A 15,674-nucleotide genomic window follows, 5' to 3' on the forward strand; every position below is an offset into this window, starting at 1 on the left:
AGAGAGAGAGAGACACAGAGAGAGACAGAGAGCGAGACAGAGAGAGAGACAGAGAGAGAGACACAGAGCGAGAGAGACACAGAGCGAGAGAGAGACACAGAGCGAGAGAGACACAGAGCGAGAGAGACACAGAGCGAGAGAGACACAGAGCGCGAGAGACAGAGCGCGAGAGACAGAGCGCGAGAGACAGAGCGCGAGAGACAGAGCGCGAGAGACAGAGAGCGAGAGACAGAGACACAGAGAAAGACACAGAGAGAGACAGAGAGAAAGACACAGAGAGAGAGAGACACAGAGAGAGAGACACAGAGAGAGAGAGAGAGAGACAGAGAGAGAGAGAGAGAGAGACACAGAGAGAGAGAGAGAGAGACACAGAGAGAGAGAGACAGAGACACAGAGAGAGAGACAGAGAGAGAGAGACAGAGAGAGAGACAGACAGAGAGAGAGAGACAGACAGAGAGAGAGACAGAGAGAGAGAGAGACAGAGAGAGAGAGAGACAGAGAGAGAGAGAGACACAGAGAGAGAGAGACACAGAGAGAGAGAGACACAGAGAGAGAGACAGAGACCATACCAAATGTCAAGTCGGGAGAAGCCTTTTTTATTGTTAAAGAAGCCTCACTTTTGGTTTTCTGAATAACCATACTCAGGTTTAATTGTCCAGTAACATGGAAATGCTCATTTTCCCCTCAACCCTCTTTAGTGTAGTAAAAAGTAAAACGGACAGTTAAGATTTTAAATAAAAAATCTTTAACCTGTAATGCTTCTCACCTTAGCAGTCATGAGGGAGACGACTTTAGGGTCTGGAAGAGAGCTGGGGATGCTGCTGCAGAGCTGCCACATGAAACTGAAGGAATAAAATAAGAATGACAAACATGAGCAATCATGGAAGTTGAGTTGAGATTATAAAGACTGACAAAAGGCTCTTCAGTTCATTCTGTCAGAATGAGTAACAGATTCAATACCTACCCAAAGTAGGTGTGTTCAAATATATTTTTGTCCTGGAGAAACTGCATGTTGTCGTGCCAAATCCACTGAAAGAGACGCACAATGTAAGATTTAAGTGAAAATATGAATGTAGTTACAAAATGTAAAAGTTAAAAAAGTAGACCCTGCAGTACCTCCAGCAGGTCAGGAGAGACGTCAAAACTAAAGTCCTTCCCGTTCTCCTCCTCCAGCTCCACTCTCTTGTAGAAGAGCATGTAGGCACTGTGAGTCTGCAAGTTCAACAACATTATTACCTTCTGTGGTCATGAGAAACAGAAATGCATAAAACGAAACAAACAAAATCAAATAAATTTCACCTTCTCAAAAGAGAAATCCATAAACTTGTCTGTGACGGAGTCGTAGGTTTTAGTCTGAAAGTAAAAAGAATGTCAGAGAAATCCTAATTGACAGATTAATTAATGTTTAATCGTTCTTTAATAGCAGCTCGTACGGTCATCTCTCCGCCGAAGCACTCTGAGGCCAGCTGGGCCGAGTCGAAGGGCTTCACCTCCGCGTCGTTGAACAGGTACCTGCAGGGATTTCAAGTGTTGTTATTAAAGCCAACTACATGTTAGAGAAACCTGAATCTAAAACTTTGGTGCAGTTAATGCCCCTCACCACTTGTTGTTCTTGTAGGCATGCGGGTTGACAATGTCTCTAATGAAACTGTAGTAATGGCCGCCGTCTGCTGTGCCCGTGTGTACTGTGACGCCGATGAGGTCGTACTCGTAGCTCTCCGTGACTTTTGCCTCACCCTCTTCCCGAAAACCTGCAGCACATGACCGACACTGCTCAGAAACCCATCCAAGTTATAACCACACCAGAAATTTACAAAAAACAAACAAGTCAGTAACTATTTCTGAATAGTTTCTGTTACTCTCAGAATCCAGACAGAGTATTGAGTGTTTTGTGATGTTTGGACGAACCCTCTTTGCGCTCGCCTTTGCCCATCAGGAAGTCCTCGGTGTAGGGCGTCATGTCGAGGCGCAGGGGGAAGGAGAAGTGGGTGTTGACCTTCTCCTTCATCATCGTCACCATGTTGAAGGTGTACCTCATGGTGTTGAAACTCAGAATCCGTGGCAGCTTTTTGAAACACGCTCTGCGGGAGGAGAGACGAAGGGCGGAGCGAGACCGTGTGACGGAGGGAGATTCAAGGATATTTCTAAAAGAGGCTTTTGGAGCTACTTTATCTAAACAGACCAATGTCTTTAGAGTTATTCTGACCTTTTCTCTGCGCGGACCTTCTTGCCACACTGGGAGCAGGTGTACATGTTGTCGCCCTCCAGAGTGTCCTTGATGGTCACCTCATCCAGAGATTCCTGAAGAAAGACAACAGGAGCAGAAAGAAACAATGAAGAACTTTTTAACAGAACATTATATGAGATAAGTGTGAAGCGGCTTTGATAAATGTACAGGTTTTCGGGGGTTTTTTTGGAGCTGATGTTTGCTGTGTTTTGCATACTCACGTAGATGTTCTTCATATCCGCCACCTGACATCTGACTGTGTAAAACTCCTCGGCAGTCTGACTGACGTGGTCACAGTCCTGCAGGACAGATGACAAAAAGTGTCAAGAACTAAATTGGGAAAATGTTTTCTGAAGATACTAAGTACAAACTTATGATGTATAGTTCAATGCAGGTTCTTAAACCTGAATTCAACATGAGAACAGTGGATAGTCTTAATATGATAATAAATTATTTGTAAAGGTGCCAGAAACACAAACTAAAATCGAGCAAAGATTAAAATACAAATATAAGTGAATTTCTGTATATAAAAAGGAAAATTCACAGACTAGAAACCACAGTATATCTTCAAACTCACCAGAGAGACCACATTGTTGGTGATGACGCCTCCAAACAGAGTCTTCACTGTGTTTTTCTGTGAGACAAAGAAGAGAAATTAATTAATTAATACAGTTGATTCCCATTTTTTTTTTTTTCAAACTTTGATGTGTCAAGACGTGGACATCAGGCTGTTAAATATGTAAACCTAACTATTTTTTAGCATTTTGGCATTTTGTTATGGTTGATTATTTCTAAGCTTTTTGTAATGTTCTTTATGTCTCATCTGAAAATATGCTTTTATTTCTTTAACAAATTCATTTAAATATCAGGTTTTTAGGTTTGTTTAGGATCAACCTCTGACATTATTGGGTAATTCTATAATAAGGAAATTTGTTGTTGGGTTTTTATTCCTAGAAAGAGTTGTAGCGTTTGTGGAGACACTGTAAAATGGCTTGATATAAGTAAAATTTCACCCTGAAAAACAGAACAAACTGTTTTGCTCTGTTGGTGATTGGTTGTTATTGGTGTGACTTCTGTAGCGCTGTGTGTTTACCAGCTCCTGGGACATCTCCTCTATCTTGGTGATGAGGTCGGTGAAGAACTCTGTCATGTCCTTCTGCTCTCCAGTGTTGAGTGGCTGTTTGTCCATGGTGTAGGTCTTACAGAACGGCCGCGGGTTGTACGCTTTCCTCTCACTCTCCTGAGCAGACAAAGCATTGGACAGAGATGATGAGACAGCTGTGTGGCTGCTTCAAACTCATAACATCAAACTACAAAAGGTAAAGAATCTTAAAACTAATATCCATTTCTAATTTAACTGGTAACAGATAAACAACATGTTGTATATTACTTTATGATATTAACATCTAATTGAATTTTGCCTTTCATATGCGAGGGCAAGTTATTTTCTCTGGTATTGGGTTTCACTATAAACACAGTTGGTGTAAATGTAAAACTCACCATGAGATATGTGAACATCTTCTGCAGTTCCAGCAGCGTGGTCTTGTGTTTGATATCCTCAGCATACTGTGCACACACACACACACACATACATACATATATTTGATGAGAATCTGCTTTGAATTTGACTGATGCTTTAACGATGTGGGGTGGTGGATAGGACACTAGGGATGCGACGATTTTGTTGACGCAATTATTGTCAGGGAAATAATCACGGTTTCACGATTATTATGCATTAATTTATTTCACAACACTAGTAATGACTTAAGTACATTTTTAATATTTAATTACATTAACAATTATATTTTTATAATATGTAAGTATTATTAATATATGAGGAATATTAACTTTTATCCCCCAGGGGAAATTGTTATAAAGGAGGGGAATAAACTGAACTGTTACTGTCATCAACTCTCATCCGTACATATAAGTTTTAGTGAAAATGAAAGAAATGGAGTGCAGTGTTAACTGAAATGCAGTTAAGTGGTAGCCTATAGTCCTGAAAGTCTATAAGCTCCTGATGTTATGTTAGTGTTTTACACCTGGCAACACAGACAGAAGACAACATGATGTAATTTTAAATGTTCACTGACTGAAGGTCTTGTGAGGACTAGCCTACGTTCTCTCGTCCATAAAGGCCCTTTCAGAAAAGAGGCGATTTGCAGTGCGTGGAAGCTTCTTAGCGCTAAAGTTCAACTACTTTGACCGCAGCGTGCGCGCGAGCTCACCTTGCGGTGCACGTTGCTTGACGCAGCAACAAAAATAATGGGCCTCAAAGCTGTTGTTGCGGCGGGTCTCAAAGGTTACGTGCTGCTTTGGTTGTTTATGTTGCACTGAAAGCTCGACTCTCACCGCCACGGTAAGTGATTGTATGTGTTTATATTTAATTTCCTACCAACTTGCAACGTTATTTAATATAATGTATCAGGCCTACCTCTACCTTTACTTGGGTGGTGATCCCGCAGGTTCTCCATCAAGTTTAATGTAGGCATTCACTCCTTTAGCAGCAACCTTTTAACCCAAGTTTTTGAACAGGTGATCCGTTATCTTCAGTAACGCCCTGGTCAGACTTCCTGTACACCCGCTCCCACAATGCCGACTTCAACCGTTTCTTTGGTGGAAATAAAGCTTCACAATTTGGTCCCTCTGCCAGAGTTAAGCCAGTGTACAGTAGCCTCTGATAAGCGCGACACTTTGAGCTGGCGCACCGCTCGTCTAACTTTCTTTTCGTTTTGTGCAACAAAAACACTCCTTTATGATTAATTAACGGTGATGTTTTAAAGAGCGGTTAATAGTGAAATCCGGTAATCGCTGCATCCCTATAGGACATATGCCTTTGGTGTGAGAGACCCGGGTTCAATTCCCACTGTGACACATCCACTGAGCAAGACACTTAACCCCTCGTTGCTCCAGGGGCATGTGACCTCTGACATATATAACAATTGTAAGTTGCTTTGGATAAAAAAGCGTCAGGTAAATGTGATGGAATGCTCTGCCCTGAGTTTGGTCTTGCAGGCCACTGCAGTGCAGTGTGGTCTTTCTGCCACTGACCTTAGCAGTGAAGACAGCCTGGCGGGCCTCAGGGATCATGTAGAGCTGCTGGATGGTGGAGGCCAGGTAACAGGTTGCTCCCAGGTTAGTCAGACCCACGAAGCGACACTCAGCCCGAACGTCGTCATGGGGCCAGTAGTCCCACTTGTACGGGGCGTGAGAGGCTAAAGGAAGAATATCAGAAGAAAGTTTTGGCATTTATTTTGGAAATGTCTGATGTACCTGGTGGCACTTTTGCCTACTGGTATATTTAGACACTTTTTTCCTGTTAAACCTACACTAACCAATATTTCTGACATTCAATTTTAGCTCACTGTTGTAGTTTTAAAGCACATTTACTGTAGAATATTTCATTCACTGTAAAGGTTGTCCCAGTCTCTCCAGCACTGATCCCACTAGAGGTACAATGTCTCACAGAAACAGACTGGATTCAATGTAGCAAAGCTCAAATTGAGTCAGATCATCGTCCCAGAGGACTTCTGACACAGAGTGTAGCTTGCAGATGGGGTTCCTACTATAATTTTAAAAAAGTGATTTTTTGATTCAGATTCGTCAGGTGGTCAGAAACACAACTCTAAATAAATTATATGTTGCTTTGTGTCTGGTGGATGTGTAAATAATAATAATAATAATGTTTTCTAAGGTGGTGTCATGGTGTTGTGCGTCTGTCCGCTTGTTTTGAAATTTTTGTGCTTAGTGGCTAAACATGCAACGCACATGTTACAACGCAACTTTAAAGGAAAGTTCTTCTAAAGTAAACTAGAATTTTCTGCATATCCTTGAGGTGCTTATCAGTAATATAATTTAGCATGTGCATGTAGTATTTCCATTTGTTAAAATTCATAATATTTGGATTTCTGTATATACGCTTGCTGAAAACAAGCCATTAAGGCAAATCCGTGTGTTGGTAAGAAGAGAAAATTGGTAAGAAGGGATTTTTGTTATTTGATTCATTAATATTAAGTTAATTTCATCAGGTTATTTTATAAAGTTTCCTTGAAATCATAAAACAAAATAATGTGGTCCCTTGAACTGAGTGTGTGCAAGTTGACGTGATCTGTTATACAGAGTCTTCCTGGGATCGGCAGTAAAACGATGAGCCGGCACGTTAGCAGAGAAGAAACCTTCAGACCTATAAAAGACCAAACCAAATGAAAAAGCGACGTAGCCAGCGTCCTCACCTTGCATGTGCTGCGACATGACCCAGTTGTGGAGCAGCCGGTAGTTCTCCACTGAGCCCTTCACCGTCTCCACCAGCAGGTCGTAGGCGGCGGCCCGGGCAGCGTGGGACTTGCATTTGGGCTGAGCGCGGTCGGCCAGACTTGGCAGCAGGAAGAGGAGGTTGTGGACGTCCCGCAGGAACTCCTGACCCTCACGGGAGAACTTGAAGGGGGGCTTGTGTTTGAGGACGCTGGTGGCGAGACGCAGGAGGCCGGTCAGCCCGTCGTCCTCGATCGTCCCGTCCTGCTGATCCAGGATCTCACGGCTGGAGGGGAGAGGAACACGGAGGTCATGGCGGGCGGGTGTTTCACACTGAACAACAAACTAACCATACAGCTAAAGAATAAGCAACTCAAACCCCTTCTCAAAATAGAAAAGAAACTGTATTCAGTATATGCCTGTCTGACCTCCTGATGCAGTCGGCGAGGTGTCGGGCGAGAGCGTCCAGGTCCAGCAGGGTGGTCTGCATCGAGCCGGCCAGCGACAGAGAGGGAGAGACCTTCTGTGAGTTCAAACAGACCAATACTAGCAACAGTTCAATAAAACATCACAACTATACTACCAACTGCACAATTAACTGGATCTATCAAGCGACTAAAGATCAATAGGACATCTGTACTGAGGTCTGAGGTTCCCACCTGGCTGGCGTCTTTAACATGGATGTTGTCGATGAGTTTACAAAGCAGCCAGAAGTATTCCTTACAGCCCGTCCTTAACAGAGGCTCCTCTTCATAGTCTTCCATCTGCAAATACACGTTACCATCGAACTCTCTTGTTAAAGGCAAAATACACACATTCTGCACTCAGTATCATCTTCATAAATTAAAGCAGAATGATTAGTAGGGTCACTCATAGTGTGATTAAAAAGATGGGTAATTTTGTCTGCAACTTCTGCAGGTAAACAACTGCAGCGGGGCTGTCAACTTGTTTGTGTGCTTGCCGGGTTCCTGAAGACGAGTTTTCTGTTGAGATTTGGACACGGGCTGAAATTTGAACCTAGATTAGGACTCATTGGCTGCGTTCAGGCTGCAGGCCAAAGTGACCCAAAACAGCATCACATGGAATCTGATCTTTTCCAGTAAGGCCCAGTATCATAAGTGGTCCAAATCAGGTACAGGTCGGATTTTCTGAAATGTGAACTTGTACAGGTGGAAACAGTAGAGAGAGAATATTGTGTTGTAGGGCTTGTACTCGCTGTAATGGTCATGAATGCAATGAAAAGTACACAAAGTTGTGAACATTTGCCATGAATCAGGAGAATTGTGACGCCTGGAGAAATGGGGAGGTTTAGCAAGTATGAGCGAACCTCTGTGGCCTCCATGTTTACTTCTGTATAACACATGGTAGCTTCAACTTACACTGTAAATTTCCAAGTAAACTGAGGCCTATTAAACCCTTTTCTCTCTCTCTCGCCTGTCATTCACCAGTCTTTTGCAGACTTTTGCGTGCGTGCTGCTTCAAGTAGCCGGCTGTTTAAAAACGATAATATTATTTGCGGGGTTCATCAACTGTGATAAATTTTCCAAAAGTCCCGCGCGGTGCGGACAACTCTGCACAACACCCGCGTCTGTCTCTTCAGCAAGTGTTCCTCTTCTGTCACCACACACACGCTACGCCTACACATGCGCACTGACGCCCCAGGGTTAGGGTAACAATTTAGGATTTATTTACACACTTTAAAAACATTTGTTGAAAAGTTTTTTGTTTGTTTTTTTTAAATGTTTATTTACAGCATTAAATGTTGAAATGTATTACTGTATACACCAAAACTCCAGAGGGCGTCTGTATTCAGAACGTGTCCCAGTCTCTCAAGCACTGATCCCACCAGAGGGAAAATGTCTCACTGAGGAAACTGGTCTCACTGTAGCAAAGCTCAAATTGAGTCAGATCATTGCCCCTGAGGACTTCTGACACAGAGTGTAGCTTGCAGTTTGCTGCGTACTTTCTTCTATGGAGTTCAGCTTGAGTGTGTGTATGCGAGACCCACCCTCAGTGGTTTGAGGGCCTGTGCGTCAGGCAGGAACTTGAGGAGTGTGGAGGCGGCGAGCAGCAGGAAGGATCTGTTGATGGACTCTCCTCCCTCCAAACCCGAGAGAGAGAGCTTGTAGAGGCCGTTACACGCCTCGTGTCTCACAGCCGGCTGAAAACGACAAAAAGTCAGACAACAAACTGATGGAAGTGTTTAAGTTACGGATTTCTTTGTGAAGTCTACATGTTGTTTGTTTTTGCTTTCTTTGTTTCAAGAGTGCTCTTCTTCTGTGGTTTTTGGAACCGGTTAAGGCATTTAAGGCATCTCAGTCCTGTGATTTGTTGCCCTTGGTATTCAGCTGGATCACTCCAGCTTTTATAATTAGTTAAACTCTTCATATATAACATTGGCAGCTTGCTGGCAGAATACCTGCTCTGGTGCATTAAATCAAGCGCTCCCCAGTCATAAATGAAATAACTTATTTAAGGCATGATTCAATATCTTGCTTATTTGCCTTCATGTACTGCCACTAACGATAAGATCAACACTCTCTCATCTGTCTTATCTATGAATCTGAAGCCTGCAGCGGCCTAGCAGAGCCTAACATGTTCCATCTCATTTGTTTACCAAGGTATAATAACAACTTGACATTTTTACAGTTCTGTTTTTGTATGGATTAAACAAACAAACAATATATAAAGTGTTAATTAGTGAGCTTTATAAGAGCTGGTAGGTGCCGTTTATTCTAAACTTATTGGCGCCCTGTGGATGTTTGGACCGGCTCACCTCGGGCACCAGCAGGGTAAGTTTCTTCAGCCAGTCATGAAGGTGCTCGCTGTCGGCCAGACTGGACTTCACCGTGGACGAGCAGTGAGCCCAGCTCACCAGCAGCCACATGGAATAGTGAGTCACTTGTGAGAAAGAGACATCGCAGTCATGTCAATGCCAAACATCAGTGTTTGAATCAGGTCCATTTCTGTTGTTGTTATTGACTTCAGAGGCCCGATTTGTTTTAGGGTTAGGTTTCTCTATCCTCTTAAGTTCTCACCTTCATGACGAGACCTGTGGTCAGACTGAGCCTTCAGAACTCTGTTGAACAAAAAGACAACATGTAAATTATACTTTATCTAGTATTGAAACACCAGAAGAACATTTTTTTGTTCTCATGTATTTTGTCACCGGTGCGCGAGGTTGTCGTAGGTGTAGGCCACGTTGATCAAGCGTTGGATGAGGTTGGTACCCTGTACGAGGCTGAGGAACACCTGCAAATCACCAGACAGATCAGCTGATGATCAAATCCCGGAGTGGCTGAGATAATCGCTGCTGCACAGATCCTCAACAAGCAAACATTTACCTCAGTCAGCCGAGGGATGTGGAGGCCTTTCCCGTGCTCTACGGTGGACTTGCGGGATTTGCCAGGCCATGCACGCTTCCGTTGGCTTTCGGCCAGGCCGGACCATGAGAAGACGTCGTGGTAGGCCAGGTCCAGGTCTGCAGGGTCCACCGCAAACTGGCAGATCAGCTTGAGCAGGCAGGCCAGGCAGTCCAGCAGCCACTGCAGAGGAGACAGATAAGAGGAAATGAAAACCTCACACGAGCGGCTGAGTGACTTCGTTAAGAAACACAAATCAAACAACTCCTTCCATTTACACTCAGATTATCAAAATGTGTAATTGAACCCAAATCATCTTAAGTAACCAGCTTACTGAAGAGAAAACCTTCCCCTGATTTCTAGGGACATAGCCTCTCTCACCACAGTCCAGGATTCCTGGTCCTTGGGCTCCAGGATGCCCGAGTTGAAGATCTCCAGGAGCAGCTGCAGGCCTCCAGACGAAACAAACTGGACGAGAGAAAGACAAAAACTGAATCCAACTGTAGCTGTTTGGAATCTCTTATTCTACATACATTCACATAAATACTTTAATTCATTTAGCTGACGTTTTTATCCAAAGCGACTTACAACTGCCATATTTTTCATAAACACAATGACATCCATCACAGATGTTGTGCTGTGTTGTACCTTGCAGCTCCAGGTGTTCTTGCTGTTTTCTATCTGATCTTCACTGGAGTCGTCAGAGTCTGGATACAGATCACTGTAGCTGCCCTGGAAACACAAACAGTGAGATTTGTAAACAGTACAAACATACAAGTCTAAAGAGCACAAGGAGGTGCTGTTTTTATAAATCTGTGTTGATGTTGTTCATGTACATAACACACACCTGGATGCAGAAAATAAATATTTATCCATTTCAGCATTTTCAACTTTAGAAAAGAAATGTTTTATTTCTATTTTTATCTTGTCTTAACTCCTCATTCTGCCTTCACAATAGATAAATTGAAGAAAACTCCAGAACACATTACAAAACCAGACACAAGATAATGTATGTGGACAGGTCTTTTTAAAAATAAATAATAGTGTTTTTCCTTACAGTGGACTCTCGGTGGATCCGTCGGTTGGGTTTGCCCAGAGCCTCGATGATCTCCAGAGCGTACAGCAGCTTGTGGGGACTTTTAATCCTCAGCAGCTCCTTCCAGCACAGTCCCTCCCCATTCTAGACACCACCAAAAGTTCAGTTATTCGGTGCTGATCTCTGCGTTTCCTATTCTCTATGTATAAATCTTTGCTCTTCTTGAATTCTGACACCGGGATTTTGTGCTCTGTCATTCTGCCGTTAACTCATGAAAGTTTGGTGACTTACCGCATCGTCAGAGATGTTCTGAAAGGCCTGCAGCATCTTGGGACACGTAGGAAGCAGCATCAGCAGCTCCCAAACCCGACGAGAGAGATTCTCTGCATGGAGGTGAAGCTCCTCACACCGCATGCTCTGCATGGACACACACACACACAAAACCCTTTCATTTTTAAGTTCCTGAGATCTTTTTGTCCAGATTACTTGTTGCTCTGCATACATGCATCCTTCTTCCATCAGTCACACCAACCTCAGGGTTTTCATGGTCCTTCTCTGTGTTGACGCTGGGCGGTTTGAAGCAGGCCAGCATCTCCAACAGGTCGAACAGTGTGGTGAGGTGCGGCTCCTGGAGGAGCAGCAGCATGGGGATGTGCTCCTTCTGGGGAGGAGGCAGACAGGAGGCCGGTAGCTGTATGCCATCCCCCTTCCTCTCCCTCCGTGGAGCTCCCAGAGACACAAACACCATCTGGATCAAACAGACACACATGACGCGGCAATGATTCACCTGTGCTGGGTTTTACACAATCTGCCACCAGATGATTGGAAATAATAAAAAAACAAATGCAGACTTTTGGACGGACAAAAAGTAGTAATTAATTATGTAACAAAAACTTTTTATTTAGACCACAGTCTCCAAACTCTGTCTTGAAGTTGGTGGTTTTTAGGTACTGACAAACATAAGGTAAGAGAGGCAGTCACCTGCATGTCTTTGAAGCCCAGCTCATGCAGAGTCTTCTCGTCATAGTCTGTGGTCAGCTCGTGGCCAGAGGAGATCATCCTGACTGGTCCCATTAAACCACCTGCAGGAGACAAAACACACTTAACACCCCAGCTCACAAAGGCTTTTAAAAAGGCATCAAACCAGGGGGACGTGGTGACAGTGTGACAACTGGTCTGGAGAGGTTTGTTTGTGAGTAAACAATAACAAGGGGAGGGTCAATGGGAGCTGACCTGGGAAGTCTCCCGACTGCCGGCCGCTCTGGCCGAACTCCTGCAGCTGAGCCTGCTGGTTCATCTGCTCCTTCTGCAGGTTCTCGTACCAGTGGGTCACCTCAGCTCGCAGGTCTGCAACCTGGTCACTGGGGTACATCTCGATCGTCATCTGAAAGTTGACACAAAGTATACATAAAGGTTGAACCTAAAGAGATTTACGTTAAGATTCAAATAAACGTTGACTCGAAAGATTGATTTCCTAATAAAAAATTAAAGCCAATATGATATTCATTGTCTACCTCCATGTTTTCACTGTAAGCCACTATGCGTGGAATGCATTATCATAATGTCCTCATGTAGCAGTGAATTTCACTGGGACAAAACAAAAACTTAAACCATCAGAATCTTTTGAAAGAAGTTTTAAATTTCTGAATTGCACTTGAAATTTAATATTTTCATCACACACTTGCATGGAAGGATAGAATACTATATTCATTTGTAGAACCAGGCATATTTTGTTTTTAACCCTTTGTCTTCTTAGCCTCACTGTTTCCAATAAGTGTGCAAATGTGTAACTAAAACCAGCACAGTCAGTCAGATGCAGTTGTAGACAGTAAATGTTCCTAAGTAGAAACTTGGGGGGGGTTTGTTGTGTGCAGTGTAGATTTGTCACCTTGTCAGGAAGGCCGGCGGGCTGACAGACGATCCGGAGCGGCAGAGACTGTTTGTCGCTCAGAGCCTTCAGGTGGCTGCTGATTCCCGTCCCCTCGATCTGCCACTGCCGCAGGTGGTACGCAAACCTGACAGGACAGGAAGAGAAAACACTGTGCTGCTGAGATGTGTTTTTACATTAATGGCTGTATATCCGAGTCCTCCTGTAAGTATTTCTGGTGTGTGTACCTGCGTCGAAAGGCCTCCAGGTGTGTTTTGAGCATGAGTAGCCCCCTCTCGATGCTGGTCAGGCTGGAGTGGGCGTCCTTCTCCAGGTTGGCTGAAGCCATCAGCAGACTCTCCATGCACTTCCTGATAAACTCCTGCTCCTTCTCCAGGCCTGTCTTACCAGCTGGAGATGTTACCATACACATAGCATACAGAAAAGACATGATGCAGGACAAAACCAGATATTTCTTTTCTTTGAAGTCCTTAGTCACATGGTAAAAAGATGTTTGATATTCAATTTGACATAAAAGTAGCTTTCTGTTGATAAGCGACAAAAAGCCAAAGATAATCAGATTCAAGGTAAAAAAAACACTTGATATGACAAAATATTTGCATTAAGGTGTGTAAACGGTGTTTTCTGAGTGTAAATGACGGAGGAACACTAACCGTTGATGTAGTAGGAGTTAATGTACTGGATCGCGGCGCGGCTGATATCAGCAGACTGAGCTCTCAGAGCGATGCCCCACAGCTGGTCCATCCCACACAGCTGGAGACAGACACACACACACACGGGTAACTGTCTCTGGTTTAACTAAAGATGAGTACTTCTAACATGCATGCAAAGCTCCAGTCTCCACATTGTCTACAAACCTTTTTCCACAGCAACAAATATAAAAGTTATTAAAGTTCTGCCAATTTTATTATACATTTGTTTTTTGTTTTTTTTAAATACTGTTGTAAATCTGAAGGAATGACTCAGAAGGAGTTTGTTTACCTCACAGCTGGAGGCGTTGTCCAGTGCGCTGGTGGCGAGGCGGGCTAGGTTACAGAGGTGTTGAAAGAGGTTGAGGCCCGTCATGCTGATAGTCTCTGGCTTCAGCTGGGGCATCTGGAGACACACACACACACAAAAAAACAACATCAACACAGCTGTTCAGGGCTAATTACCATGTTTCCACTGGAGCTCAGCTTAAATCATCCAGTGGAATAAATGTAAGAAAAACTGCTGTAAGTAGAGTTGTTTTTCCTTCTCTCATTGTCATCTGACATGATCATAGATGAATTTGCTGAGGACAAACTGATAGGTCTACTTCTGACAACTGATATGTCTAACAACTCTCAACAAAATCTCATTGGTCTTTCTCTTCTTCGAAGAAAAAACAATTTTCTAGATAAGCTTCACATGCTGGGATAGGTTTGAACTTGAGGAAGATGCACAGTTTAGAAATTCTCAAAGTGGGTTTCCCAAGGTTAGTAAGTTCACATGGAATTGCCAAAACAAGTGTAAATTGGTTAAAGATACATTAGTTTTTTGGGATGTTGAATGAACTTTGTTTCCTACTATCCCAGAGTCAGAAACGAGCGCAGCATTCTTCCCAAAGCTGAACATTTTTCAACTCTCTGTGACCGGGAAAAAACGCTCAGCGCGGAAAAGACATGGTAAAAACGTGACGCTCCCATTGGAATGAACTGGCCTCAGGAAAAAACTCTTTGCTGCACACAGGCCCAAAGGCATCCAGCAGTTGTGCAAAGGGGGTGTGAGGGGAGGCCCACAGTCTTAAGACTTTGATACCACCTCATTTAGAAAACAGATAGATGGATGGACTACTTTCTACAGAAGTCTGAGGAGAAATGGGTCGTGCCGTTGAAATGATAATTCAATTTTCTCTCTCTGATGTTTTATGAATTTCTAGATGCAGGAAATCTTCACGTACTTTTCAGTTATGTGAAACATTTATCAAAACAGGCTCAGTCAAATCTCGCAGGAACTTCTTTTGTCAAATCACGTAGCAAAGGCTGAGGTTGTGAGGCAGTGGGTACATTTACAAGCAATCTAGTATTCCTGTCCCTGAGTTTTATCTTGGTTTTGATCTTTGGGAAACCTGGTTATTAATATGTCTGTATACATGATTCTATCCAGGTTTCTGATCATCTGTGTGCAGATGTGTCATGATGTCTCACCACCTCAGCCACTATATTTCCTCTACCAAATGAAGTACCTATACCCAGAATTTCCCTGGTTTCTATCTGCGTACTCCAGGTAGCATATCCAGGTTTATACTCCAGAAAACTGTATCATAGCCAGGATACTCAAGGCTGCTCCTCGCCAAGAACAAAACATTCAGAATTCCAAGATAATTAGGAAATTCCAGCAGCAGAGGAAACCCTGCAACTGAAACTAGTTCACCCAGACTTCAAGGACAATATTTGATTGATTTTTTTTTTTTTTGTAAACTTCTCATCCCTGTATATTGCATCGTGTTTGTGTTTCCTCTCTCTGTCCTTACCTTCTCCAGAAAAAGATGTTTGTAGGTCTCCATGCCCATAGCGTGCTGGTCCTTGCTGCGGACCTGATTGAGGAACCAGTGCAGCGCGTCGTCGTAACACTCGCCGTCCTCCACCAGGCAGTGCCACAGGATGTCCACCTGCTCCAGACTCAGTCCTGAAACACGGAAACACACACAAAAAAACCCACAAAATCACACACCTACACCTTCTTTACCTAATACAACACAGACAGGTGCGATGTGCCAACATCAAAAGGCCTTTTTGTTGTTGTTCGAGTTTGATTTTATTGCGAAATATTTGATACTTTTACCTCTTTATGCTTAGAATATTACTGAAAATTAAAATTAGGAAAAAATCATTCTGTGCAGACTAATTTTATGGTGATCTATAACTGAAGTGTTCATGGTATTTTCTA

General features: G+C 43.3%; 1 protein-coding gene across 4 annotated transcripts in view; it reads right to left on the reverse strand.

The window, feature by feature from the left end:
- The window catches only part of usp34 (ubiquitin specific peptidase 34), a 64,278-nt gene that overhangs the window by 17,524 nt on the left and 31,080 nt on the right, over positions 1–15,674 (reverse strand). For 2 of the 4 annotated variants that reach the window (XR_006824766.1, XM_046047142.1), the window contains exons 21-53: positions 15,259–15,413; positions 13,746–13,859; positions 13,418–13,517; positions 12,992–13,154; positions 12,765–12,891; positions 12,110–12,260; positions 11,858–11,958; positions 11,409–11,624; positions 11,168–11,293; positions 10,898–11,020; positions 10,489–10,572; positions 10,222–10,308; positions 9,823–10,023; positions 9,648–9,730; positions 9,517–9,557; positions 9,255–9,379; positions 8,487–8,639; positions 7,138–7,242; positions 6,907–7,001; positions 6,460–6,764; positions 5,279–5,442; positions 3,728–3,793; positions 3,321–3,467; positions 2,805–2,861; positions 2,449–2,526; positions 2,207–2,301; positions 1,909–2,081; positions 1,601–1,751; positions 1,434–1,512; positions 1,300–1,353; positions 1,117–1,212; positions 965–1,029; positions 767–842 (exon numbers count right to left, since the gene is read on the reverse strand). Coding sequence is in view for 3 of the 4 variants with exons in the window: in XM_046047142.1 (XP_045903098.1) it covers positions 767–842; positions 965–1,029; positions 1,117–1,212; positions 1,300–1,353; positions 1,434–1,512; positions 1,601–1,751; positions 1,909–2,081; positions 2,207–2,301; positions 2,449–2,526; positions 2,805–2,861; positions 3,321–3,467; positions 3,728–3,793; positions 5,279–5,442; positions 6,460–6,764; positions 6,907–7,001; positions 7,138–7,242; positions 8,487–8,639; positions 9,255–9,379; positions 9,517–9,557; positions 9,648–9,730; positions 9,823–10,023; positions 10,222–10,308; positions 10,489–10,572; positions 10,898–11,020; positions 11,168–11,293; positions 11,409–11,624; positions 11,858–11,958; positions 12,110–12,260; positions 12,765–12,891; positions 12,992–13,154; positions 13,418–13,517; positions 13,746–13,859; positions 15,259–15,413 (3,956 nt within the window). In the remaining variant the exon portion in view is untranslated. The remainder of the gene's footprint in view (positions 1–766; positions 843–964; positions 1,030–1,116; positions 1,213–1,299; positions 1,354–1,433; positions 1,513–1,600; positions 1,752–1,908; positions 2,082–2,206; positions 2,302–2,448; positions 2,527–2,804; positions 2,862–3,320; positions 3,468–3,727; positions 3,794–5,278; positions 5,443–6,459; positions 6,765–6,906; positions 7,002–7,137; positions 7,243–8,486; positions 8,640–9,254; positions 9,380–9,516; positions 9,558–9,647; positions 9,731–9,822; positions 10,024–10,221; positions 10,309–10,488; positions 10,573–10,897; positions 11,021–11,167; positions 11,294–11,408; positions 11,625–11,857; positions 11,959–12,109; positions 12,261–12,764; positions 12,892–12,991; positions 13,155–13,417; positions 13,518–13,745; positions 13,860–15,258; positions 15,414–15,674) is intronic. The other 2 variants (XM_046047152.1, XM_046047161.1) reach the window with 2 other exon arrangements.

The sequence above is a fragment of the Micropterus dolomieu genome, linkage group LG01 (genome assembly GCF_021292245.1).
Source record: "Micropterus dolomieu isolate WLL.071019.BEF.003 ecotype Adirondacks linkage group LG01, ASM2129224v1, whole genome shotgun sequence".
Lineage (NCBI taxonomy): Eukaryota > Metazoa > Chordata > Actinopteri > Centrarchiformes > Centrarchidae > Micropterus > Micropterus dolomieu.